This window comes from Onychostoma macrolepis, chromosome 16 (genome assembly GCF_012432095.1).
Source record: "Onychostoma macrolepis isolate SWU-2019 chromosome 16, ASM1243209v1, whole genome shotgun sequence".
Taxonomy (NCBI): Eukaryota; Metazoa; Chordata; class Actinopteri; order Cypriniformes; family Cyprinidae; genus Onychostoma; species Onychostoma macrolepis.
This window is the reverse complement of record NC_081170.1, coordinates 30,199,215-30,225,221: the sequence shown is the minus strand read 5'-3', so window position 1 is coordinate 30,225,221 and position 26,007 is coordinate 30,199,215. Positions and strand designations below refer to the sequence as shown.

Here is a 26,007-nt window from a genome sequence, read left to right as displayed (position 1 = left end):
CGGCCCAGAGAGGGCTCCTGTTTCCACGTCCTGTTCAGAGAGAGACTCAGTTCCCCAGTTAAGCCCTGTTGTTGCCCTGTCAGTTGCGCTCCCCATGCTGGGAGTCACAGTTTGGTGTGTGGGTGTGTGTGTGTGTGGGCAGCGCACACCAGCCCTGAAAGCCCGGAGGCTCTCAAATACCTGCCCACCCGCCCACTCCTGCCTCTTCCACCGCTGTCGTCTGGCAGCCCTTCTGCTCCTTATATTTCTTCAAATTTGAAATATAAACTCATGAGACATGTGACTTTCAACCCATTACTTTTCTGGATTGCTCCAGGACTGATTTCATGCATTTGTATATGAAATAAAAAAAAAAAAAACATTCAGTGTGGTAAAAAAAAAAAAAAACATTTTCAAGGCACTTCAGTGTCTATAACTTTTTATCTTTTTGAGCATTATCAACTCTGGATGATGGATAGTAAATCCTAAAGTGTCTTCTTTCCAAAGATACCTAAATTGTGTGTGTAGCAGACTGTCAGGAACTGTTACAATTTTAAGTTAGGTAGGTCATTTTCAGCTGCGATTCCCAATATGGGGGGGGGGGTGCTGGCTAACAGGTTAAGTGAGCCTCAAGAGTCCAATGTGGGTCATGCAAAGGCATGATCAAACTGGGGTGCGTTTCCCAAAAGCATCGCTAGCCAACCATGGTCGCATGTTCCGTCGTTACCAGCATAGTTCAATGATTCGGTGTTTGCCGAAACCATAGTTCAAACGAACGTTCGCAATCAGTGTCACAAACTTACGTAACTTACAGTCTGAGTGCTGCGATTAGAAGCATAGTTTCTTGTTAATAAGATATATGGGCTTAAATGAATATGCTCTTGGGCACAACAAGCTAATCTAAATATAAAGTGCATTTTAATTATGTATTTTTGTAAGTGCCGTTTTTGAAAAGTGCGCATGTGCATAAATAAAAAGGGAACCCCGGAGTGTGACATAAGAGGGAACTCGCGATGAATCAAACATAAAATAAAGCAAACTGACAGGGAACAAAAAAATAGTAAATTAGTCAGTAGGTGCCATGTTCAATACAGCAGCATCTTAGAGATCTCTAATCAGTTAAATAACAGAAGTTATTCCTCCAACACATGCGTGTGACGTCATTAACAATGGTCCTATGTTGCTGAACCAATGTGGTTCAAACGACGGAGATGCGACTGTGTTCGGGAAACAGTCGTGACTAGCTAGTTCGTTTCCAAAACAATGCATCGTACTATGGTGGTTAATCAGCGAGTTACAACATTGTTCGGGAAACGCACCCCTGAACGGTTCAGATAACCCTCCCTAAAAAAATATATCATGAGGCATACCGTATCTAGGGATGTCAAATGTGCCAAATTAATAAAGTCCTTCACATAGTCCTCAATCGGCTGATCTCCTTTACGAAGACACATTATCTGTGCAGCTGGATTCATATTGGGCTGGTCGTACTGTAACAAGGAGATGAGGCAGAAGAGAGTCCACTTGCACGCATGACTTTAATTAGAAAAATACAAAAAAAAACCTCAGATAATCCATACAGAAGGAACCAGGAACCAGAAACATTCAGGGAACATCAAAGGGAAGCAAAAAAAGGAAGCATCAGCAATGACCAGCAAACACAAGTGAAAACCAAGTCGTTTAAATACACACAGACAGACAAGCTAAAGGAGGTAACAAGGGGGTGTGGGCAGTTGTCATGGGAGCATACAAGGGTAACTATGGGAACAAACAAGCAGACTAAGGAAACAGGAACTAAACTCAGGAAGTGAAGACAGAAACACCGGGGCAGAGAAACATTTCAACACACAAGTCCAAAGCATAACACAAGAGACAGATCATGACAGTGATAAACGAGCCAATGATTTTAGCCATATCAAAGGCCATTCAAATACACTGACCAAGCAAACATATGTGACAAACAACAGAATAAAAATGTAATTTCCAAATTTGCCAGACTAAATTATCTTTTATTATTTAAAACAGTCTTTCTTCTGCTCTGTCTCGCAAACATGCATACATGCACACATGCACACACAGACGAGATGTTCACAAAACATGCTGTCAGCACTGCCCTGTGAATTATCAATAAAATTGTTTAATGACTCAAAAACACCAGACAGCAGTTGGGAGTTGGTCAACGTCATTGTTTTTTAAGTAGCTAAACTCACAGCTTCACTTAGTAGACACACTGCTGCCAACTAATGTCATAATGCTTGTGGCTATAGCACACGAAGACAAAGATGCAGGCAAACAGTCTTTAATGATTTCTAACATTAAGTCCATCAACATGTACATAGGTAAAATCATCTATAACACACCTGAGACCAGACAAACTAAAGGGGAACACATGAACTTACATACAAATGATAATGAGGTGAACACAGCTGAACAGAGGAACTCAATCTATTCAGAACTATGAAAACTAAATACTGGTGGGAACTAGAACAAAGGAAAAAGGAAACTGATTAGAAACAAACTGAAAGTCCATAATAAAGACAAAACTAACTGAACTATAAATTACAAATTGTAAACCATTACTGATTCCAAATTACATGACAAAAATTGTACTAACGTAATCCATTACATCAAACATTTTAGGTAATATAATCAGATTAATTTTAGATTACTTTTGACCTATCTCGTTTTTCACATCGATTTAAATAGGATAATCTTGTACCATATTGATATAAAATTACAAAGAATAAGAAAATATGTTCCATTTGTTATCAACAACATAAAGTGCATTAAACATTACATTACGTCAAGATTTCCCAAACTGGGTTTGTGAAGGAACTGCAGGGGGTTTATGAGTTTAATGAAAAGCTAATAATTAATTAAATTATAAAAATGTTAAATTAAAACAAATAATTTTAAATAAAATAAAACAAAAATGAAATATTTGATTTGTTTACCTGCATGTCATGTGACCATAACCCACGTCAGAGAACCATGAACATGCAATTTGATACTTCATTATTAAAATATTTATTTTAACATTTCAGGGGTACTTCAAATAAAAAATATTAGGGCTGCCCTCGACTAAGGATTTTTCTGGTTGACTAGTAGACGTTCATTTTAAGCATTAGTCAACTAATTGCACATTTTTTAATAAACCATTTAAATCATTATAATGAGCCTTTAATTGCCTACATAGCCTAATAAGCGCTCAAGCGCACGCTTAAAGCTTGCCACAGCACACTGCAGAAGCTATGATTATGAATGTGTAGGGGGAAAACAGTAAGGAGGCTGCATTAACATTTTAATAATTCACTGATAAACAAGTGCTTTCTTTGTTTTCAGCTTAAGAAATAAAATCGGCGACACTGATTCGTCATCTCCGCACAAACACAAACTGTAAGCAAAAGCCCAGATAGTAAGATCCGATTTCCAGATATCGAACACCACTTCAGGCTCACCATTGGCCCACCATCATATATTAAATCATTCTCAAACTTTTTGTACCAAGTGCCACCTCAGAAAATATTGGGCTCTCCAAGTACCACCACAATGACCAGCATTAAAAATATACAGCGGGTTAAATAAGTATTGAACATGTCACCATTTTTCTCAGTAAATATATTTTAGAGAATATATTTACTGATAGAGGTGCTGTTGACATGAAATTTTCACCAGATGTCGGTAACAACCCAAGTAGTCCATGCATACAAAGAAAACAAAACAAATAAGTTCAGAAATTACGTTCTGTGTAATAAAATGAAATGACCCAGGGAAAAAGTATTGAACACGTTTACTGAAATGTATTTAATACTTCACACAAAAGCCTTTGTTGGTAATGACAGCTTCAAGATGCCTCCTGTATGGAGAAACTAATGGCATGCATTGGTCAGGTGTGATTTTGGCTCATTCTTCCACACAAACAGTCTTCAAGTCTTGAAGGTTCCATGGGCCTCTTCTATGAACTCTGATCTTTAGTTCTTTACATAGATTTTCTATTGAAACCAATTGAGGGTTTCCTTGGCTGTGTGTTTGGGCATTTGGCATTTGACCTCCAAACATTGTGTATTATGGCATCCAAAGAGTTACATTTTTGTCTCATCTGACCAGACTATTTTCTCCCAGTATTTCACAGGCTTGTCTAAATGTTGTGCAGCAAACTTTAAACGAGCTTCAACATGCTTTTTCTTCTTGGACAACTCTTCTGATAATGCTTTTCACTCCTCTGTCAGAAATCTTTCGAGGAGCATCTGATCGTGGCCGGTTTATGGTGAAATTGAGTTCTTTCCGCTTCTGGATTATGACCCCAACAGTGCTCACTGGAACATTCAGGAGTATAGAAACCCTTCTGTAACCAATGCCATCAGTATGTTTTGCAACAATAAGGTTGCAAAAGTCTTGAGAGAGCTCATTGCTTTTACCCATCATGAAATATTTCTTGTGTGACATGCTGGTAATGAGACACCTTTGTATAGGCCATCAATTGGGACTGAACCAGATAATATTAATTTCCACTGACAAGGGACAAGATTGCTTTCTAATTACTGATAGATTTCAGCTGGTATCTTGGCTTTCCATACCATTTTGCACATCCTTTTCTTCATATGTTCAATACTTTTCCCCTGTGTCATTCCACTTTATTACACAGAACTTCATTTCTGAACTTATTTGTTTTGTTTTCTTTGTATGTATGGATTACATGGATTGTTACCGATATCTGGTGAAAATTTCATGTCAATAGCACCTTAATATATTTACTGAGAAAAATGGTGACATGTTCAATGCTTATTTTACCCGCTGTAGCAGTGTAGTAGGCCTAACTATTCAGCTACAGCTCTGCACAGTTCAAAAACGATGCAGTTTTATTCCCAATAAGAATATTTATTGTTGCCAACCACTTTAACAATGTAAATACACAGTTAAAACATTAACACTGCACTGTGCTTACATATAAGTAAATAAAAAAACTCAAATAATGATTAAATTAAAATGTTGTACCTAAAAGTTAAAAACTTTACTTACATCCTTACTCAAATAAAGATTTAATAAAAATGTATTGTGTTTTAACATTAATTTTTAATTAATTAATGTATTTAATTTAGTGATTCCTCTGCGTACCACTAGAGGGAGCCTGAGTACCACTAGTGGTGCTCGTACCACACTTTGAGAACCACTTAAACGATTAGCTTATCTCTTTGATCAAATATAGAATTTAAGGTCATCACAAAGATGACTGAATGGCACCTGGGGGAATGATGACAATTGGCATTTCATATAGGCTGAGCATGTATAAAATTTGTGTCAACTTACCTTATTTTCCTTTTGAAAAAGCGAAGCAATACTTTTCTGTTTCGCTGGCTTCATCTTTCTGGTTGTGCCAGGCAGACTACAACAAACTAGTGCTGCAGCTGAGAAAGGCACAACTAAATTCCTTGCCTGTTTATGACCGCTATCAGAAGCACCATTAGAAGAAGACGACGTACCATTCACTGTCTAATAGGAATATGCTACATACATGTAGGCTAACACCAAACATAATCGTAATTTATTTTCTCCTTATCACTAAAAGATGTCTGAAATGAAGATTTTAAAGCTTAACATTGGTGTATGGCTTGAATTATACAATGAATGTGATGTTCGTTGTCAGACGTTTTAGTTAGCAAATAGCGCAGGCTATTCCAATAGGGTCTGGCTGCAGACCTGCACTTGCAATCTCAGTACTTGCACTCTCAGGCTGCATCCGCTGCCTTATGAAGCAATGACTTTGCAGGAAGCGTTTATGCACAAAGGCACCTCACGAAACTGATTTCAGACAGGCTTCTGAGGCAGCGTAACGGTTTAACAATCAACAACAAAATAGAACGGGTTTTGGTGATAATTAAACAAATATTTAATTACTATAATACTTATTTCTCGCTAGAAATAACATAAAAAGTGCAAAAAGTTAATCAGAAATATACATTTACACACAAACTAACCACCAAACGCAACTTCCAGCCGCGATCTTTATTTTTTAGCTCAACCGTCTCGGAATGGAACGCACAGGATTGTGGGATATCAAAGGCAGCGAAAAATACATCTTCAAAAATCAATCAGATGAAGGCTCAGGAGACAGGCAGTGAAGCTAACTTTGGATTCGGACGTGCCTTGATGCCTCCGAAGACAGCATTTTTCAGTTTTCGGATGCAGCCTCGGACTCAGACACCTGCGCTTCCGCAAGTGACGTCACTTGCAGTCTTTTTATTTTTATTTTGTTCTATTTATTGATTTTTTGTTTTGTTTGTTTGTTTGTTTGTTTGAATCTCTCAACATTTTACAACAGTAGCCAAGTGGTGAAGACAAGAAAAAAGAAACTAAATTACAATGTCACTTGCAATCGCCGCTTGCACTTTCCACTACCTGCGACGTCACTTGCATTCGACACGAATCGTGTGCGTTGCTAATGGAGACAAGACGCTGTGGTGGTTAAATGATTAAAACTAATTTAGTACAATAACGAACAGGGTCCTGCAAGTCATCTGTAGGAGAAAAAGCCAAGACCTGCAAATCTGTGGCTACAGAACAGCAGAATATGAACGCAATGCGCAAAGTTTCTCGTTAAGCATTTTCCTCCCGTAGAAAACCATAAACACTTAATATGGCTTAATGTGTTAAGATACATTAAGTGCAATTAAAAGATCAAATTTGATGTATAGTTATTAAATGTACTACAAGGCAAGCAGACGGCCATGAACACAATATGCAAACTTTCACTTTTTCTCCCATACAGCAAAACGCTTAATGTGGCATAATGGACTAAATTAATAATAATAATAATAAGGGACTTAAGGGTATTCTTATGGAGCGAATTTTGTGCCAATATTCATCAAACAAATCCAGTGTTTTGCAAATAAACACAATCTGCTTTGCAACGAAAACTCGTCTTTAAAACAAACGCGAACTGATTTGCAAATACAAAATTATTTGAGAGAAAATGCAGATGTATGGACAGATATGTATTGTTTGTTACAACTGTGAGACTCATTTGCCTTTTTATGACGAAATGTGACTTGATTTTCTCACAAATGCATGCAGGCGGATTTTCTCACATGTGCAAACAGATTTTCTCACAAATGCAATCCAAAAACAGCAGATGGCGCTGTTGGTCAATTTACGCTAGTCTCTCGAGACCCGAAACACCTGTTTACCTTTTCAGGGAATACAGCAGACCAACATGAGTGGGGAACAGGTGAGTTTCTGTCTTACTATATCTATAATTAACCATTTAGCCTAGGTGTTTTCACAAAGCGTCCCCACTACAATGTTAGTGAAATTCACAATAAGTGCTGTAAAGTTGTTAACATGATTGATTAGTTCAAAAATCAGTAGTGACATGGCTAAACATTTAACTAGGCAGTCTTTCTCTATAAAAACTGATCCATTCTCTGTACCTCTTATCCTCTGTTGGATCGCAGGATATAGAATATATAGGCTACATATGTTGATACAATTGTTTAACTTTCAAAACAATGCAGGGTATAGCAATATATTGTCACAATATATAGTAATTTTAAAATGCAAATGTATTATGGATAGCGACAATATTGTGTACCAAAAATGAAAGCTTAGACAATTTAATTTAGTATCAGATATAGTAATATCACCCAAGAGGTCATTAATTATTTACAAAAAAATGTAAAACAAATCACATTATTTAGTGCAATATCTAAAACTTTTTAAATGTTATAACACTGTGCAATCATTTGTGTCAAATAATTATGTAATTTTGTAGCTAAGCAAAATGATGAATATTTCTCTTCTGGTGTCACTCTTGGCCTGTGAATTGGGGAGAAGGATCAAGTTCACGCTGATATAATACTAAATTCAGTGTTTTAATAAACAGTGGTTTACCAGTATTTAAGAATGATTTTAACAATGGAATGATTAGAAAATAATCTTTGGTGTCGAATACCACGAAAATAACTAAAAATGCAGATACGAGTATTGCATAGTTTTAAACTGCAAAGGTTCTACTTTTATTGGTGTATAGTCTTAATAACAACAGAACAATGTGCTTTTCTAAAATAAAGAAAACAAACAGGGTGTGTTCTCGTCCGTCTCTGGAAATTTTCTTCACTGGCACATTAATAAAACAACCTGAATCTCAGTGAATATGTGCCTCACGTACATGATACATATATGTATAGAAAGCTTGACATGTCTACTTTTAAACAAACCAATTCAAATTGAAAACAAATATTCTCTGATTAGGCCTATACAATCTGTATGAAAGTAAGGAGAGGTACAGTTTCTCCTGTAATGTGATCCTGCCTCACACTGAGCACTCTGTTCACATGTTAATGATCTGAGATCAGCCAGATAAACATGTAGATGCCCCTGAAAAATGCCATCAAAATGTCAAGCTTCATCATAGAATGTAGCCTACTTTCTTTTTCTGTGCGTTGGATGATGGCACGCTACACGGGTGAAGACACACTCTGGACAGCGAGGACTCTTCTCGGAGAGACTCAGATGACGAACGTTTGAAGAAAAGCCACTAATATAATTCCTGACAGTAGCCTTTTATTCTTAACTTCATGAGTTAAAATGTTGCTCGGCTATATATAAAAGCTACATATTTTGAGTTGGACATTTCCAAACAGGCTATTGTAAGACTAAAATCTGCTAGTATTCAGAGTAAAATATTGGTTGAAATATGAAATATCTACAGAATACTGGCCTTACAGGCCACTTTTAGTTTTAAATGTTGTACAAGGCGTGCATATAAACTACTGTATGCTATATATAAACATAAATATGATAATAAACTATGATATCCCTTATGAAAATTAAAGTTGGTTTTACTATAGTAAAAGTGTGGTAACCATGTTTTTTTTTTTTGCAGGTTACCATTTCTGTAATGGCAGCTTTTCTGCAAACACCATGGTATTTATTTAGTAAAACCATGGTTAATTTTCTAAAGGGATATCGATGTTTAGATAATATTTCGTATAGTTGAATCACAATAAAGCTCATCTGAACTTAAACTAGTTTGATTATAGTAGCCTATTTGTAATTAGTTTAGCCTACTCCTTTCAGTAAGTTGTCTACGTGTAGTTTTATACTTGTTTAAACTTTTACTGCAGAGGTAGCCTACAACATTTCTCTCCACTGGAGGCTATGTCTCAACAAAGCAGAATAACAATAAATCTTACTTGACCTAATGTAAAAATAACATTCATTTTTGGTACACAGTTGTCGTGATCCAAAATACATCTGCATTTTAGTATTACAATATATTGTGACAATTTATTGTTATACCCCATGCATTTTTTTTGAATGTTGAACAATTGTATCAACATATGTAGCCTATATATTCTATATCCTGCGATTCAACAGAGGATAAGAGGTACAGAGAATGGATCAGTTTTTATAGAGAAAGACTGCCTAGTTAAATGTTTAGCCATGTCACTGCTGATTTTTGAACTAATCAATCATGTTAACAACTTTACAGCACTTATTGTGAATTTCACTAACATTGTAGTGGGGACACTTTGTGAAAACACCTAGGCTAAATGGTTAATTATAGATATAGTAAGACAGAAATTCACCTGTTCCCCACTCATGTTGGTCTGCTGTATTCCCTGAAAAGGTAAACAGGTGTTTCGGGTCTCGAGAGACTAGCGTAAATTGACCAACAGCGCCATCTGCTGTTTTTGGATTGCATTTGTGAGAAAATCTGTTTGCACCCATGTGAGAAAATCTGCATGCATGCATTTGTGAGAAAATCAAGTCACATTTCATCATAAAAAGGCGAATGAGTCTCACAGTTGTAACACACAATACATATTTGTCCATACCTCTGCATTTTCTCTCAAATAGAGTTTTGTATTTGCAAATCAGTTTGCGTTTGTTTGAAAGTCGAGTTTTTCTTTGCAAAGCAGATTGTGTTTATTTGCAAAACACTGGATTTGTTTGATGAATATTGGCACAAAATTCGCTCCATACTGCCCACATTAATCCAATGGTGGCCCAGTGTGGGCCAGCCCATTCGGGCCCAGAGCAACTTTTGTACCTTTGGGCCCATGCAAGTTTATGCAAATATATCTTTATGTTATGATTTTACTTGTTGAGGCACATGACTAACTAACTAATTAAAAATCCATAACCATATTACTTAATGATTAGTTAATAGTTCTGTGCCTCAAAAAGTAAAATCATAACATAATGATACCTTTGCAAATCATTAGCTAAAGATTAATTAAAGCAGACAACTGGAAGTTAAAATGCATGGCTTTGACATTAATGCATATTTGTGCACCAGTATTGTAAAGAGTTCACCTCACCTCTTCAGGATCATTAGAAAATTACAGGTGGGTGAGTTTGATCAAAGTTGGAGCTAAACTCTGCAGGAAAGTGAGTTTAATGAGCCAGCTTTGAAGATCCCTGATATAGGCCAATTTGCTTTTCAGAGGCTGTTTGAAAATGCCCCTTTCAGCCAAGTCCTCCTGATTCTGAAACAGAGTGATATAAAGGAGTGGTTGCAGAATTGACCTATTGGTAAGCCCCTCCCCTCGAACGCAGATGAGCCAGTGGTAGTCGAGTATCAGTTGCACGAGGAGCGGAACTCAGACATCTGTAGGTTTCAGCACCATAAAGAATTATTGGAAGATCCGAAGCTCGCATCATTTTTATGGGGTATATATATATATATATGTGTGTGTGTGTGTGTGTGTGTGTGTGTGTATGTATGTATATGTATATGGGTCGCGTCAATTTAAAAATAAAAAATAGGGTCGCTCTTAAAAAAGTTTGAAACACTGATCAGAGTGAGACAGAGAGAGAGAGACAGACAGAAAGAGTGCATAAGTATTTGGTATTAATTTATGTAATAAAAAGCCTATAATAAATCAGAACACTAGATGAGGTAAATTAAACGTGTATGAGTCCACATTCTATTGATTTGTGCTTACTGGTGAAAGTGCAATACCTGAAATGCAAAGTAAATTTCTCAAATGACAACAATCATTATGATTATAATTTTGAGCAAAAATAAATTTAATTCAGTTTAAGCATTATACAGCTTGATGAAAATGTGACTAAGATAAGATTTCATTGACTAAAACCTGACTAAAATGCTCATTTTGTTGACTTAAACTTGACTGAACAAAAAGACAACATTTGAGTACATTTGAGTAAGACTAAGACTAAATTAAAAATGGCTGCCAAAATTAATACTGCTGTACGGTTAATTAATAATAATCTTATTGATAAAATGTAAAGTTTTCATTGACTAAAACTAGACTAAAATACTTCAGGTTTTATTCGACTAAAACTTGACTAAAACTAAATAGGATAAGGTTGACTGAATATGATAAAAACTAACAAGGCCGTTTAACATGGAACTAAGACAAAAATTGAAAATAGCTGACAAAATTAACACTAGGTTAAGATCTGAGGACCAAACCTTCACTTTAAATAACGTTCATCTGTCTTTTCCAGATAAAGGACCATTTGCTGCTCCAGGAGATCATCATTCCACAGCACTACAAATTCAAGTTTGTTGAAACAGATTCCTGCTTCTTTCCTCACTGCATTGTTACCCAAACACAGCCAGTGGAAAAAGTCACTGCAGACTGCTTACTCGACTACTTGGAACATAAATAGCAACTTAAACAAACCTCTTTCCAGAGACCTTGGCATTGTTGTACAGTATATTATCAGTATGTGATTTTCTAATTTACATCAGATAGCTGATGTCAGTTAATAACAAATAATCTTTCATAATTCTTCACCTTATTACTTTCAGAGAAGCAACAGTTTATCATTATGCACTTGATTTTTTTTTATCATTCATGGTATTCATTTAATAGTTGTGTTGGTTACTCTTGCTTATCTTTTGTTAATAGCATTTATTTTATTACACTTGTGTTAATAATACAGTAAGATAATACAGTAAGTTCATGATCTTGCACCTTAAGCGAAGTGTAATCCAAAAATCAGAACATCATCTATCGCTTACGTGAGTACCAATCAATACAATGCCCTATAGTTCATTAACAAGCTCATAAGTGTGAGATCACAGTTATTTGTGCACATTTCTTGGTTTCTGTGGGTGTATTGTGTAATGTGTATGTGGCTGTGTTGGGTGGATACAATAAAATACTTGTATGTGGATGTTTTAAGGATTTGGATTGTGGTGAATTATGTCACTCTTGGAATGTCTAATTGTGATTCTACCCTTCAATCCTTTAATTCTATCCCTTTTGCATGGCTGATCTGTAATGTAGAACAAGTCTGTCCTCTGTTCTTTAGCAAACACTGTATTTAGAATGAACACAACTGTCATGCCAAAACAAAGAAAATTGGTTCACATTTAATCTGTTTCTCCTCAATGAACTAATTTGAACATCATTATTTTATCCTTGATAGCTGAAACATACCAACTACCTCAAACACCTACTCTCAGAAAAAGACACAAAAGCTGTCATGGGGCGGTACTCTTTCACAAGGTACATCTTTGTACCTTCTTACCCCTAAAGGTTGTATATTAGTACTTTGAAAGTGCATATTAATTCCTAAAGTGTAAACATCAGTATCAGTACCTATCAACACCTTTAAAAGGAGTATTTTAAAAGAGTGTAGAGTGAAATAGCACAACTTTAAAGAATGGCTCAAGGCTAATTTATTTAGTGACTTACATGAAGCGACATTTATTACAGGTTTCATTCGCCTTAAATATTATGTCTTGATATGGGACACTGTAGTGCTATGGTAATAACCACTATAACAAATTAAAGCCCTCTAATACCAAATTATAGTAACCAATATAACGAATTAAACATTGTTGTGAAATGGCTGTGGAAATTTTAGTCTGTCATTTGGCCTTGGGTTGTAATTAGTCACGAGTGGATTTGGGTGTTTGAGTCTCAGTCTATGCAACCCTGATCTTATTCACCCTATGCACAAATAAAGATCCGAGTGCATCAGAGAATGACTGGTAAATTATTAACTACGAATCGGAAATATGGCCTACTAACAAAAGATAGAATACAGGATGTAGAAATAAGAATTAGGGTGGGGTGGAAATTTGAAGCACTCTTATGTGCTCATCTGTTTGTTTCCAGTTCTGAGATCTGTGTGTGTGTGTGTGTGTGTGTGTGTGTGTGTGTGTGTTTCTGAATGTGTGAGTGTGTTCTTCATCTGTTTGTCCTCATTTATTTGAACTATCCAAAATGAGTTACATTTTATTAATTTAAAAAAGACGTTATTTTGTATCAAAAATTGTACAACTGTATTTTAATGACAACATATTTTAATTTGTCTTGCATTTATTTTTTATTAAATCAGATAACATTTTAAGCTGTTAATGGAGCATGTTGTCACAGTTCACTTTAATTCAGGGTAAATAAAGAAAAAAGGATACACTGTTTTAGTGAAACAAGATCACATAAACATGTGAAATAATGTGGAAAAAAATCCTCAGAACCTGAAGTAGACTTAAACAAACTTAAAAAGTGTTATGTTTATTAATAGGAATGACACAAATCTGGGTTTATGCAGTTTAAATTGCACTGAAACATTACAAATTTGCAAGAGAATTCCACAGAAAATGAGTAGAAAATCTGAATTTATAGAACAGAATATAAAAGAATCGGTTACTGAAAAGAAACAGAATCAGATTAACACTATAATAATAGCCTACAATATAACTGAGTAAAACAGAAAATGTTTGGGGACTTTACCAAATATGCATCAGTGCTACGACATTCATAATGCATTGAGAAGTTTTTAGTTCTCAGTGCAATGCGAAGATCTGTCATCTGTTGCTGCTCCAGTTTTGCTTGTAATAACCGATATCGAAGAGGAGGATAGCTACTGCTGCTGCGGGCAGAGTGAGTTAAAACCGGGATGGAAATTAAATATGAGCCGCTGTCTGAACACATGCATCCATTATTTCTGCAAGCCAGACTCACTTTAACGTGATGCGCTCTCGTCTACAGCATTCTTCTCTCTCCTCCTCTGTGAGGTGGGCTCATTGAGGCGTTTCTGAGAATACAGCATCACCTGACTATCTACCTGGCATCGGCTTATTAAGAACAGATGATGATGATAGAGGAGGATGAAGCGGAGGCTCATCAGGTGGATATGGAGTCGGATTTGGTCAGCAGACCTCGCTCATGCAGCTGGACGAACGACTTTTCATGTGAGGTGAACGCGGATCTGTCGCTTAATCTCTCCATATTTAAAGTAGATTCGGATCATGTTCCATCACCAGCGTGCAAGAGGAGGATGATGATGCTGGATGCCGGAGGATTTCACGACTTAACGGGAGCTGCGTTGCGCAAAACCAAGGCATCCTCCCGGCGGAACGCGTGGGGAAACCAGTCCTACGCGGAGCTCATCACCCGAGCCATCGAGAGCACACCCGAGAAAAGACTTACCCTGTCTCAGATCTACGACTGGATGGTCCGATATGTGCCCTATTTTAAAGATAAAGGAGACAGCAACAGTTCTGCCGGATGGAAGGTAACACATGATACATGCGTGCACACAATGACAATTCACGTTTGTTGGTCAAGTTACACTTAGGCTACAAGGTGCTTGACTTGGTGATTTGCTCTAAAATTAGTTAACACTCCACAGCAATTTGTCATAACATTACATGAAATGTAATATCCAGTATTCAATATGTATATAATAATACAGTACACAATAAAAATATGTATGCAGGGTGCATAATAGGTAAAGAGAGCAAACGAAAGTGCTCTTAAAATATTATTGTTCACTCATCTGTATTTAGAACCCCATTCCTGAACCTTTTATTCATTTGAGACAGATTCATTTTGGATAGACTGAGCCTCATTCTTAAGCTCTGGTTATTTCATACAGAGAGAGATGGGGAAAAAGGGGGTGCAAAGAGAGGAAAAATGTGGGTGTGGGAAAGAAAGGATGTATGCAAAATGTATAAGTATAATACAATGTGTCTTTTATAATACACATAAAATTGCTAGAGCATTTCTAAGTGGATGATGATGGAGCACAATGCATTTTAGGAGGGAAACCTCTGCATAATGTAATCATGCATTATCAGTTTCCCACTGCTCCAATACTCTGCAATCAGACTGATTCATTCAAAACACTTGATTCATTGTGACACCTTTGTAATTTTCTTTTATTTCGGATTAGAATTTCACACTTTACTAATTTACAGTTACAAGCATCAGATTTCAAGAACAACAATAATAACCAGTATTATTTAGAGTTATACACCAGAGTTCTGAAACAACTCACCTTTAAATGGTCCTTTATTTTCTATTTGGAGAGAACTGTAGTCTTTGTTCAGAGGTGTCTCAAAGTTCTGAACTCATGCTATAATTTTAACTCTTATACATTATTCACAAGGTAGGACAAGTACGTAATATATATGAAATGTTTGTATAGCTCAATCAAGAATTATGTTGTGGTGCTCAGTGTTAATATCCCTTTGAATAAAAAAAGTCAATTGCGGGCTAAACAGACAAATACAGGTTATTTAGCATTCAAATTATACATTAAGTGCCTTTAAGTTGGGATTTTCCATGAGAAAGGATTTTCTCTAAGAATTGTAGGGCTGTTTGTTAAGTTACATTTTGTGCAGCTCAAATTGTCTTTTGGCACTACTTCAAATAGAAGCAAGATGTAGTTTGTTGTGTTATGCAACTAAATCCACATGGTCAGCTATGATACTAAAGTCTAGTACTTAATAGTATTTGTTGTATTTTGTCAATGTTTCATCCAATAATGATCTTAACAGAAAATACTTGAGCGGCATACTGTTGCTGTGGTTACCTCCTCAGACAATCACGACTCAGTTTTGTTCATGAGTTTCTATGTAAAAAAACATACAAAACAAAATTGGAATACAACCTTTGTGGAGGTAAGTTTAAACATCCATCCATCCAGTTTCCAAACTACTTGTTCTATGTAGGATCACAAGCATCCTGGAGCCCATCCCACAATCCTGGGCAATAGTCAGGGAAACACCGCGGATGGATTGCTGATCCTATTGAATCCTATTGACAATCATATAGTAAATAATAAAATATTTACTTACCTTCCAACTATTTGTTTTGGCTTAATTGTGAGGAGGAACAATTTGCACCTTGATGTTGTTACACATGAAACAGATAAGTAGAAATCAACTGCAAATATTACATATGCTTATGACAAAAGTGTTGTTTGTCCAAAAACACGTCTTAGATTAACTTCGCTGAACTGTGTCAACAAAGACACAGTGGGGATACTATGATAACATCGATACTATGGTTTGCCACTTGGACTGTGCTAGAAAAAGATCAAATGAGTTAGCAGCCTCACAATGGACCAACAGTCTGCTTAGCCCTCAAAGTTCAGGGCAAATGTAAGCCCATGTCATTAAAATGAGCTCTTCAGAGGTGTGTTGAAAGGGAATTAGCTGCATTATCTTAGTATCAGCCATTGCCACAAAAAAGCCTGTTGAGACACATCCTGACCCACACGATAAAGGCGATCTTTATGCCTTTCTTAGCTCTAACCTGACGTTGAAAAATGCATATCCTACTGTCTGAAACAATTAACTGTAGCATAATTAGCACAGTTGTGAACTGTAAAAACTGCTTAGTGTAACTTTCAAATGCTCGTAAATTATGCTCTTTCACTCTTTCTTGACTGTCATTCGCTCTGTCTATGGTCTAGTTGTCCGTGGTCTATTTGAAATTAGTAGATGAAGACAAGTGATAACATGACTTGAAGCTGCTATAGTAGGCAGCGCCCTCTGTTGCACTAAACAAACCCCACATGCAGGGGCGTAAAGTTCATCTGACAGTAGGGGGGGACAATAAACGTAAAATTTCTCAAGAGCAATTTTTGAAGGGGACACAAATAATACAGCCAAAATTGTACTTGTAAGGATAGATATGTGCACACAGCATGTGTACATAGCATGGAGACCGTGTTTAAATATTCAGTTCATGGTTCCGGTCATATTATAATTATTATTTTGCGTCATCCATAGTATTTTAGGTTTCGTCTGAAACCTAGTACTTCTCTTTCGCATTAATTCAACCGCATTAAACCCACTGATCTGCCACTTAACATCATATTGAACGAAACCCAACACGTAGGTCTACAATATCCTAATATCAGTTCACACACAGGCTTATCGCCGTGTTAGTTGTAGTGGGTGACAAGCTACGGTATTAAGCTTGTCAAATTTATAATCGCTCATAGAAAATACATCTGATGTCATAATTTTTTTGTCATGACTAATTTATTAATGATCCAGCATCATCTTTATTAAAGATAAAGAATCATTTCACCTGATGTTTAAAGAGAATAAAATAGCCTTGACAGCCTACTTACACATAACTAACTTGCTCTCTCTCTCCAGACTCGTGTGTGTGTATCGGTAAAGAAGGAAAGCAGGCAGTGGACCAAACCACTGTGAGGCAAGGGAGGGGGAATCAAAATATTTCTGAACTTAAAACGTTTTTTTTGCGTTTATTTTGTTTTACTAATCACACAATAATTTTAAGTATATGTCCATTATATTATTTTCAATACACAGAGTCACTTGTAATTATATTTTTAGGGGGGACAAGCCTCAGATAGGGGGGGTCCTGTCCCCCCCGCCCCCCTTTACGCCTATGCCCACATGACAGAAACAGAGCCTGTAAGTTCTTTTGGTCTGTCTTGCCTCATTAGGTATCATTTCACTGTTGCTGAAACAGTAAAAAAAAATACCAGGAAAACAGTGTTTTTTTTTTACTCAAATGACTCTATGAGCTGGTTCTTTTTGGTGAGTCAAAAACACACAGCTTTTTCTCCTTAATATTTTTTGTGGAAACTGTGATAAACTTGCATTTAATTTTACCATTTAATTAATTAATTCATTTTATTTATTTATTTATTGAGAAATTAATACTTTTATTGAGCAAAGATGAATTAAGCTGTTCAAAAATGACAATAAAGACATTTATAATGTTACAAAAGATTTGTATTTCAAATAAATTCTGATATTTATTACTTTCGATTTACAAAATACTAATGTATCTTTAGTTGCTGAAGTCCAACTAAAGATATACTGAAGGATTTTTGATTGTGCTAAAGTGGAACTATTGCAAGTATACTTAAGGTACACTTAAATCTTGCATTTAAGGACCAATAGTCAAAGATCATACAATCCTTATAATGACATTAAAACATATTTTGGGTTTAAAGCTGCAGTCCGTAACTTTTTTGGGTTAAAAATGATCCAAAATCAATATTTGAGCAAGTACATAACTAGCCAGTGTTCAAAACTACCACCTTACTTTAGCCCGCTTCACAATGGTTAACTTATAATAATGTTTTCTAATTTGACTGGCACGGGTAGGTTTTCACGGGAAATTTGAGCATGCTGCTGCGTCATTACGTCACATCTGTAAACATAAAGAAGTTGTCCCGGCTAATAGGCTATCGCATGTGAGGATACTGCAGGTGGCAGATCATTTATAGCCTTTTCTCACAGCAGCTAGAATAATTAAATGTATCATTTTGATGGCGGATTGTAATCCAGAAAGGATTATGTGTTTATGAAACTAAATTATATTCCAGTTTTAAATGTGCTTCTGATTACAGATAGCCTGGGATTACACAAGATTTGTATTTTAAAGAAAACCAGTTCGAAGGGAGCATAATTTGCTTTTTGTGTTAAAAGAATTTCTTAATATGAAATTTGAATGGTATGACAATTAGATTAGACTGTACAGAAATTGAGAATAAAGTATAACAATAATAATAATGTGCACGGTTAGATGTGATATGAGCTAACCGAACGTTAGATTTAATTACCATTGGTAGCGCGATTTATGGTAATTAGTTTTTCCTCAGTTGGTCAGAACAAACATGGCGGACTTGTTACTTACTTGTTCAGATGGCAATATCCGGTGAAAATTCTTATTTGGGTCATATATTCCATGACGTAGGCTAGAATCTGTCATTACTATGTACAGTATCCACAGTGCGGTGACTGACAGACTGACACACATACTCCTCAAAACATTAGATTCATCCACGCTGGAGCTGTGCCGGAGTACAACCCCACACAAGGAAGATAATTCCTCACACAGCTGCAATTCCAGGTTTTCAAACAGAAATGGCGACAAAGAGGCAAAACTTACGGACTGCATCTATAATATTAAGAAAGTATTACACCACATAAAGTTTAATTATAACTTTTATATCAGTAAGTCTTGAGTGATATGTCTGTAAATATGTTAATAGATTTGAACTATACTTAGTATGAAATAAATGTATTTTAAATATATTACTTTTTTTTACTAGGTAAAAGCTCTTTGAAAGCAGTCTATGAATGATTTCTGTACAAAAACAAGCAAAAAATACTAATAAGCTTTATGATCTAGACTGTCTTTGGCAAAATGTTGGTCTATTGATGGATGCATAAAAGTGATTGCCTGTCACAACAGAAAATTACTCTCTCCTCATTATTGTCTCTTTTTTTATGTTTTCAATGCCCTTGTGGGTGTGTGCATTTTTAATCCACCATTTGAAAGAATGTCATGTTGATATTCTCTCTCTCTGTGTGTGTGTGTGTGTGTGTGTGTGTGTTTGTCAGTGTGATGGCTGGTAATGTGCTGCCAGGGTATTGTGCGGCGGGTCAGTACGGGTGCCAGGCAGTCAGTCAGACTGTAATGTGAAGTGACTAGAGTGTTATTTATAACATGTCTTTAAGGTCTTTAATGGTGCAAGGCAGCAGGGCAAAGAGTCAGGAGCCAATGAGAGAGAAAGAGAGATGACAGACATTGAAATAAAGAGAGAGCAAGCAGGTTCACATTTTGTATAAACACCAAACCAGTTATAACATCTGTTGTCTAATATTTATTTAAAGTGCCCCTATTATGGGTAATGAAAGGTTCATATTTTGGTTGACATGCATGCAAGGTCAAAAAACACTTGCATTGTCTTATAATATGCATTTATTTTTTCCTTACTTGCTCAACAATTCCCAAACGATTCGCTCAAGGATTCATTTTTCCAAACCCCTCCTTTACGCTAATCTGGGGTGATTGGTCCGATTGTTCTCATTTTCATTTCATCATGCCTGTAATGCCTGATAAAGCAGCATTTGTGAGCGCAGTGCTGCTTTGTGTACAGCATTACCATGGAAACCGCTATTTTTACCGCTCCAAAAGTGGCATCTAGTGGCTAAGAATGAATTTGCATTTTCATTCAGACCTAAGCGAAAAGACCAACAAGTTGGCAGGCAATATGCTAATGTTTCATGTTGACGTCATCATGAAACGGCTTGGGATTCGTTTTAAAAACGACTCGTTTCAATCATTCAGAGTCGACTCTTTCTTTTGAGAGACAATAATTTTATACACGGTGTACTTTCAGATGTAAAACTTTGCAGGATGTTTTAATTCACTTAGAGCTGTGTTACACACTGCATGAAAGGTAATTTTCAAAAATCCATAATAGGGGCACTTTTAGATATTTAAAAATGCATCATGGGAGACTAGTAAGTGAAGTGCTCCCTTGTAGAGGCTGACATTTTTTCGGGAATCCCGTGGGATGGGAAACAAAATCGCTACGAATCACGTGATTGGGACGGGACAGGAAAAAAATGTAATCGGGAGTGGGCGGGACCGGGAATAGTAATGATACCCAACTTTATACGCAAATATACCTTTTATATAAATAAACTATAAACTGTATATTTTAATTCTGAACTCAATTCCAGTTGCCCTGTCTCGCTCTCCTCCTGTATGCTTTGGTGTGGCTGATTGGTGTGCTGAAGGGCGTGGCGGTAGCTACACCAAGGTTATAGCTTCATTTCAGTTGTGTATATTTGGATAAAAACATTTGCCAAATGCAAAATGTAAGGTATGTAATTATCAAAAATTACTTCCACAGAAATACAGCAGAACGTTGCACTTCAACCTTTTCAAGTATCGTGTATTGTCCTTGGATGTATTTGTCAGCATCAAATTGTAGCTGTTATTATGTTTTAGTTGCAATAAACCACACACAAATGTGTTTGTGCTTTTTATTTCTTAAAAAGCACAGTCTGATAGATATTTTTAGTTATTTTCCCGATAGCAAAGAATGACTAATATAATGGACAGGATTTGTAGTCCTTACCACTAGTATATGACAAGTTGCTATTTTTCATTCATTCATTCATTCTTTCATGCATTTATTTATTTATTCATTCATTCATTCATTCATTCATTTATTAAATGAACAGATTTCAACCGTTTTCTTGCTCACTGTTATATGAATGTCACAAAAAGAATAAAAGGTTACATTTTATATTAGGTGGCCTTAACTACTATGTACTTGCATCAAAAAATAAGTACAATGTACTTATTGTGTTCATACTGTATTGCAAAACACTTTTGCTGCTATTGAGGTGGGATACGGGTAAGGTTAGGGACAGGTTTGGTGGTATGGGTAGGTTTAAGGGTGGGTTAAGGTGTAAGGGATGGTTCAACAGTGTAATTATAAATGTAATTACAGAAATTAATTACAGATGTAACTACGTATAGGTATTTTTAAAAATATAAGTACAATGTAAAAACATGTATGTACACAATAAGTGCATTGTAACAAATGATTCATTTAAATGTAAGTACATAGTAGTTAAGGCCACCTAATATAAAGTGGGTCCGAATAAAAATAATAAGATTTCTAACAATAAGATATTGTTAAGATTTCTATATTAAACAGCCTTACGCTGACAGCTGCCATTTATTTGGGTGAATATCATTTTCTTTCTTTTTTTTTGGAATATCTTAGATATTATTACTAGAGTTTTATAACACTCTGAAGGTGACTGTTTAGAAACCTTCACCATCTGCTGATTTAATGATTTCAAGCATTTTTTATAAGGTACGAATAAGCTACATTTTATCAAATTATTATGCTCTGTAAACTCTAGTATGTTACATCACAAAAATATTAAGTTAATAAACTCCAAGATAAAATTGAAGGAACTTTAGATTTTGATTTTGTATACAAACCTGTTACTTGCACTTAAACATTGAGTTAACCAACCAAATACAATTTGATTGCATTTATCATGGTCCGGGAGGGCAGGCCTCAGTTCCCATTATCTCACAACCTGTTGATTGGTGGTTACCTTACATTTGCAAGTTAATCCATTACACATATCCATGCATGTGTTTAATGTATACATATATGCTTGTCTTCATGTCTGATGTTTGTGTTTTAGGGTTTTTTTTTTTTTTTTTTTTTTTTTATGCTGTGTGTCTCACCTCATGTGAGTGTACACACAGTGTGTGTTGGGAGTTTGTGTGTGCTGATGAACTCAGTTGGAGACTGAGTCCTCAGGGAACAGCTCTTGTTAATAATTCAGACGTAGCTTATTATCAAGGAAATGCAGATTTCATCTTAATTGCAGGCAGTCTGTTCTGCTCAGTATCTCATGAAAGCATAGATGCCTAAATGTTCAGCTCTGCACACACATGAAACAGCCTCCTAATCTTCATGTAGCTTTCAGAGGCAGTATAAAATAACTCCCTCACAGAGACAAATGGATGTTAATTGTTAAAAATGCCACAAGCCATTTTTGGTGTAGTGTAAGTTTCACACTTTAAAGATCATGTATAACATTTTCTGCATGTTAAAATTCTTCCTCCTTTCCCAGTTTATTGTGCCTGTTTATTAATGCCATGACATGAGAGTTAGAAGATGATGAGGTAGGAGTGTTTGAGAAACCTGTTTGGATACAATTATATATATAAAAAAAAAAAATACTGTAAGAAAATGGTGATGATGTTTCAGGAACATGTATAATATTGATATTGATATAGTTTTAAAATCATTCTAAATTTCTAAGAACAGCAGAGTCAACACCACTTGACAGCCAATCAAAATCCATTCTGCTTTAAAGAGCTGGAGGCAAATGACACAACTGCAGCACATGCTTATAAAAATAAAGTTATAGTGCATTGTGTGGACTCTAATGCAGTATTATAGCTATCTTTATAGTTATTGTTCTTGATGTGAACAGGCCTTTATAACCATATATTTCGTGATATAGGGCCAGATTTACAGAGGTGGACAAAATACACAACTCCATTACTTGAGTGAAAGTACAGATACTGCTGGTCAAATGTTACTACTTTCCAAGTAAAAGTTGTAAAGACAGATTTTTACTTAAGTAAAAGTACAGAAGTACTTGCTTTTAAAAGTACTTAAGTACCAAAAGTAAATTTACTTTATGTTATTGCACTGTTTTATTATTGTTGTACGTAATACTTGAAATACCTCTGAAGACACTTACAATGCATTACACCTACTGAATACACTGACTAGCTTGTAATATCTTTGGAATAGAGAGCTTTTAGAATGTTAAAAACCTATGGAGGAAAAAACAAAACAAAACAAACAAAAAAAAAAAATTATTTAACACCCCTTCCCACCCCCACAAAAGCAGGATGGTAGTAATCTCACACAGCTCTGACAGTGTGTGCACACATCTATGTGTAGCCATTCATCCACATTTAAATAGAGTGGACAGTGAAATCCTGTAAATACAGAGTGATAAGGAAGAAGAAAAAAATCACACCTGCACTGTAAAAAAAAAAAGAAAATTTCAAGGCAACCAGCTTCAGCAGATTTTTGAGTTTTCTCAACTTGCCGTTTTAAGTTTATACAACAAAAATGTGAGAATCTCCCACAAAAACAAGTTGAGCAAACTCAAAAATCTGCTGAAGTTGGTTGCCTTAAAATTTTAAGTTGGCTCAACTTTTTTTTTTCTTTTTTACAGTGTGCTTTAAAACCCAGCAACACAACTGTAGTTGTACAACTTTACAACAGCAACACTGCTTTAACAAAAAAGCAAAACAGCAAGACTTATTTGACATCAAAACAAAAAAATTCAAAAATGCTGTCTAATCTCTCTCACGGTACTTTGATGTCACACACAGAATGGTCTGTCCAGTGCTGCTTCAAGTCCAACACCTATTGCGTTTTATTAGGAGATGCACAACAGTTCTTCTGTGACTTTATAGGTAATATTTTCACGCACACAATTTAGCAAAATCGGACAATATTGTGTCTAATATATACCACATTATTAACTTTTTATTACTGAATTGTTGTAAATGAATATCACATTTGCAACTGGTCAGTGTTCACAAAAATGTTGGGAAATTACTTCAAGTAGCCCTACAAGAGTGATTGCTAATAAATTGTCTGAAAAAAGAAAGTCACGTTTTGGAGAAGAAAAAAATCACCCACTGACTTTCAGAGCTGCTACATAGTAATGATTTTCTACTTCGAGGACCTTGATAGAAATGTAGTGGAGTGAAAAGTACAATATTTGTCTTTCAAATGTAGTGAAGTTAAAGTCATAAGTCTCCAGAAAAAAATAATATTCAAGTAAAGTACAGATACTCAAAAAGTGTACTTAAGTACAATACTCAAGTAAATGTACTTAGTTACTGTCTGCCTCTGCAGATTTATGAAACGGCAAATTAGTGTCAAACCGCGACAATCCCACAAAAGCGTTGAAGGTAGTATAAAGTTGATCTACTGATAATGAACAAACAAAAAGAACACAGACATAGCTGGATCATTTCCATAATGACCAACACTGTTTACCAAGGGTTAAGACATGCAGTTATTTTTTGTTAAATAATTGCGCAAATACCAGTAAGGTATTTTTTTTTTCTGTAAAAATAAATTTTTTACAGTGTAGTATTTTTCTACAACAGACTTTGTGGAAGCAAATATCTCCATCTAATTATATAACCAAACCCAAACAGTTTCATAATTTCAGCATGCTGCAAATGTTCCATTGTCTCCATTACACCAATAACACACTGCAGCGTCGCTTCTCTGCTTTGGCTACTGCAGTTACTGGTGTGTTAATATTCGCAGTATCCAGTGTATATAAAACTGAGAGTTGTGGTACTATTTGGAGACTGCACGGAACTGCCCACAGACAGATTTAGAGTCTGTGACATGGCAGTGTGTTGCTGGCTTATGAGCCATCTATGGTGATTGATGTCTGGGAGAGGCTATATCTCACACCACTCTCAGTTACCGCTGACAGGCTGACACACTGTTCAAACTGGTGGGGTTATCCAAGGTCCTGGCTCATTATGATTCCTGGGAAGCAGTGCTGATATAGGCTCTGTCACAAATATAGAAGAAAAGTGCCAATGGTACACTTGATTTAGTATTGTGTGTTTCTGTTAAGTCCATGTGAATGCAGAGTGTCCCATTTGTTATTTTATGATATAGAAGTGCGCTCACTAGTTCCCCCTTTGCAGCCACTATCCACCCTTCTGTAAAGCCTGCACTGGTGGACTATAGCAAATGACTACCTAGTGAGGACAGCAAGTGCTGTGGGCATCAGGACGCTAGAGACAAGGCCAAAGTAAAACTCACTTTGACGCAGCATGTGTGTGCTGCTTCTTTAATGTGCACTGACTCAGAACTGTCCAGATGAGTGCAGATGTAAATGCGGTCAGGAGATGAGCAGTAGAACAAACAGACAGACAAGCGATGTGGTTTTCAGGAGCCCTTGTGAATCCAAAAGGCAACATCTAATCTCAATCAGGAAAGGGTTTAATAAGCAAGTACTCAATATGAAGTCAAAACTAATCCAAAACCACTAGAAATGATTTGCTCAGAATTGAAGCAGTAAGAACTGGATGTGCACAGTGTACTCAGCAGGGGTAATTGAGGTGCTGAGGGAGGTACACACGGTTGAGATGTGGCCATGTGCTGTTTGATGAAAGTAGGTCAGTCTGAAGGCTGGATGTTTGCTATTCCATCCATGTAAACTCTGAGCTCGGAGCCAGCAGATAGCCCCGCATGAACCCATGCTCTTTATCTCTTCCATTATGCAACTCTTTTATGCTCTATCTTTCGTTTGTTCTCTTCATGTCTTTTTTCCCAAACTTCTCTGCTGTTTTTTTTTATCGGCACATTCAAGATTCTGCCTTTTTTTTATTTAAACTTTTCCAAAAACTTTTTCCTGAGTCATTGCTC

The 26,007-nt window shown here is 36.0% G+C and overlaps 1 protein-coding gene and 1 long non-coding RNA gene across 2 annotated transcripts; both read left to right on the top strand.

Moving 5' to 3' along the window:
• The first annotated feature begins 9,910 nt into the window (after positions 1–9,910).
• On the top strand, positions 9,911–12,140 carry LOC131522249 (uncharacterized). The gene is made up of 2 exons (XR_009266484.1): positions 9,911–10,653; positions 11,458–12,140. It is a non-coding gene; the product is annotated as an uncharacterized LOC131522249 (long non-coding RNA).
• A 1,811-nt stretch (positions 12,141–13,951) lies between these two features.
• LOC131522616 (forkhead box protein O6-like) lies at positions 13,952–24,018 on the top strand. The gene is made up of 2 exons (XM_058748248.1): positions 13,952–14,484; positions 23,934–24,018. Exons 1-2 carry the CDS (start codon positions 14,059–14,061, stop codon positions 23,982–23,984), a joined length of 477 nt encoding a protein of 158 aa, XP_058604231.1. The 5' UTR covers positions 13,952–14,058; the 3' UTR covers positions 23,985–24,018.
• Positions 24,019–26,007: the final 1,989 nt, after the last annotated feature.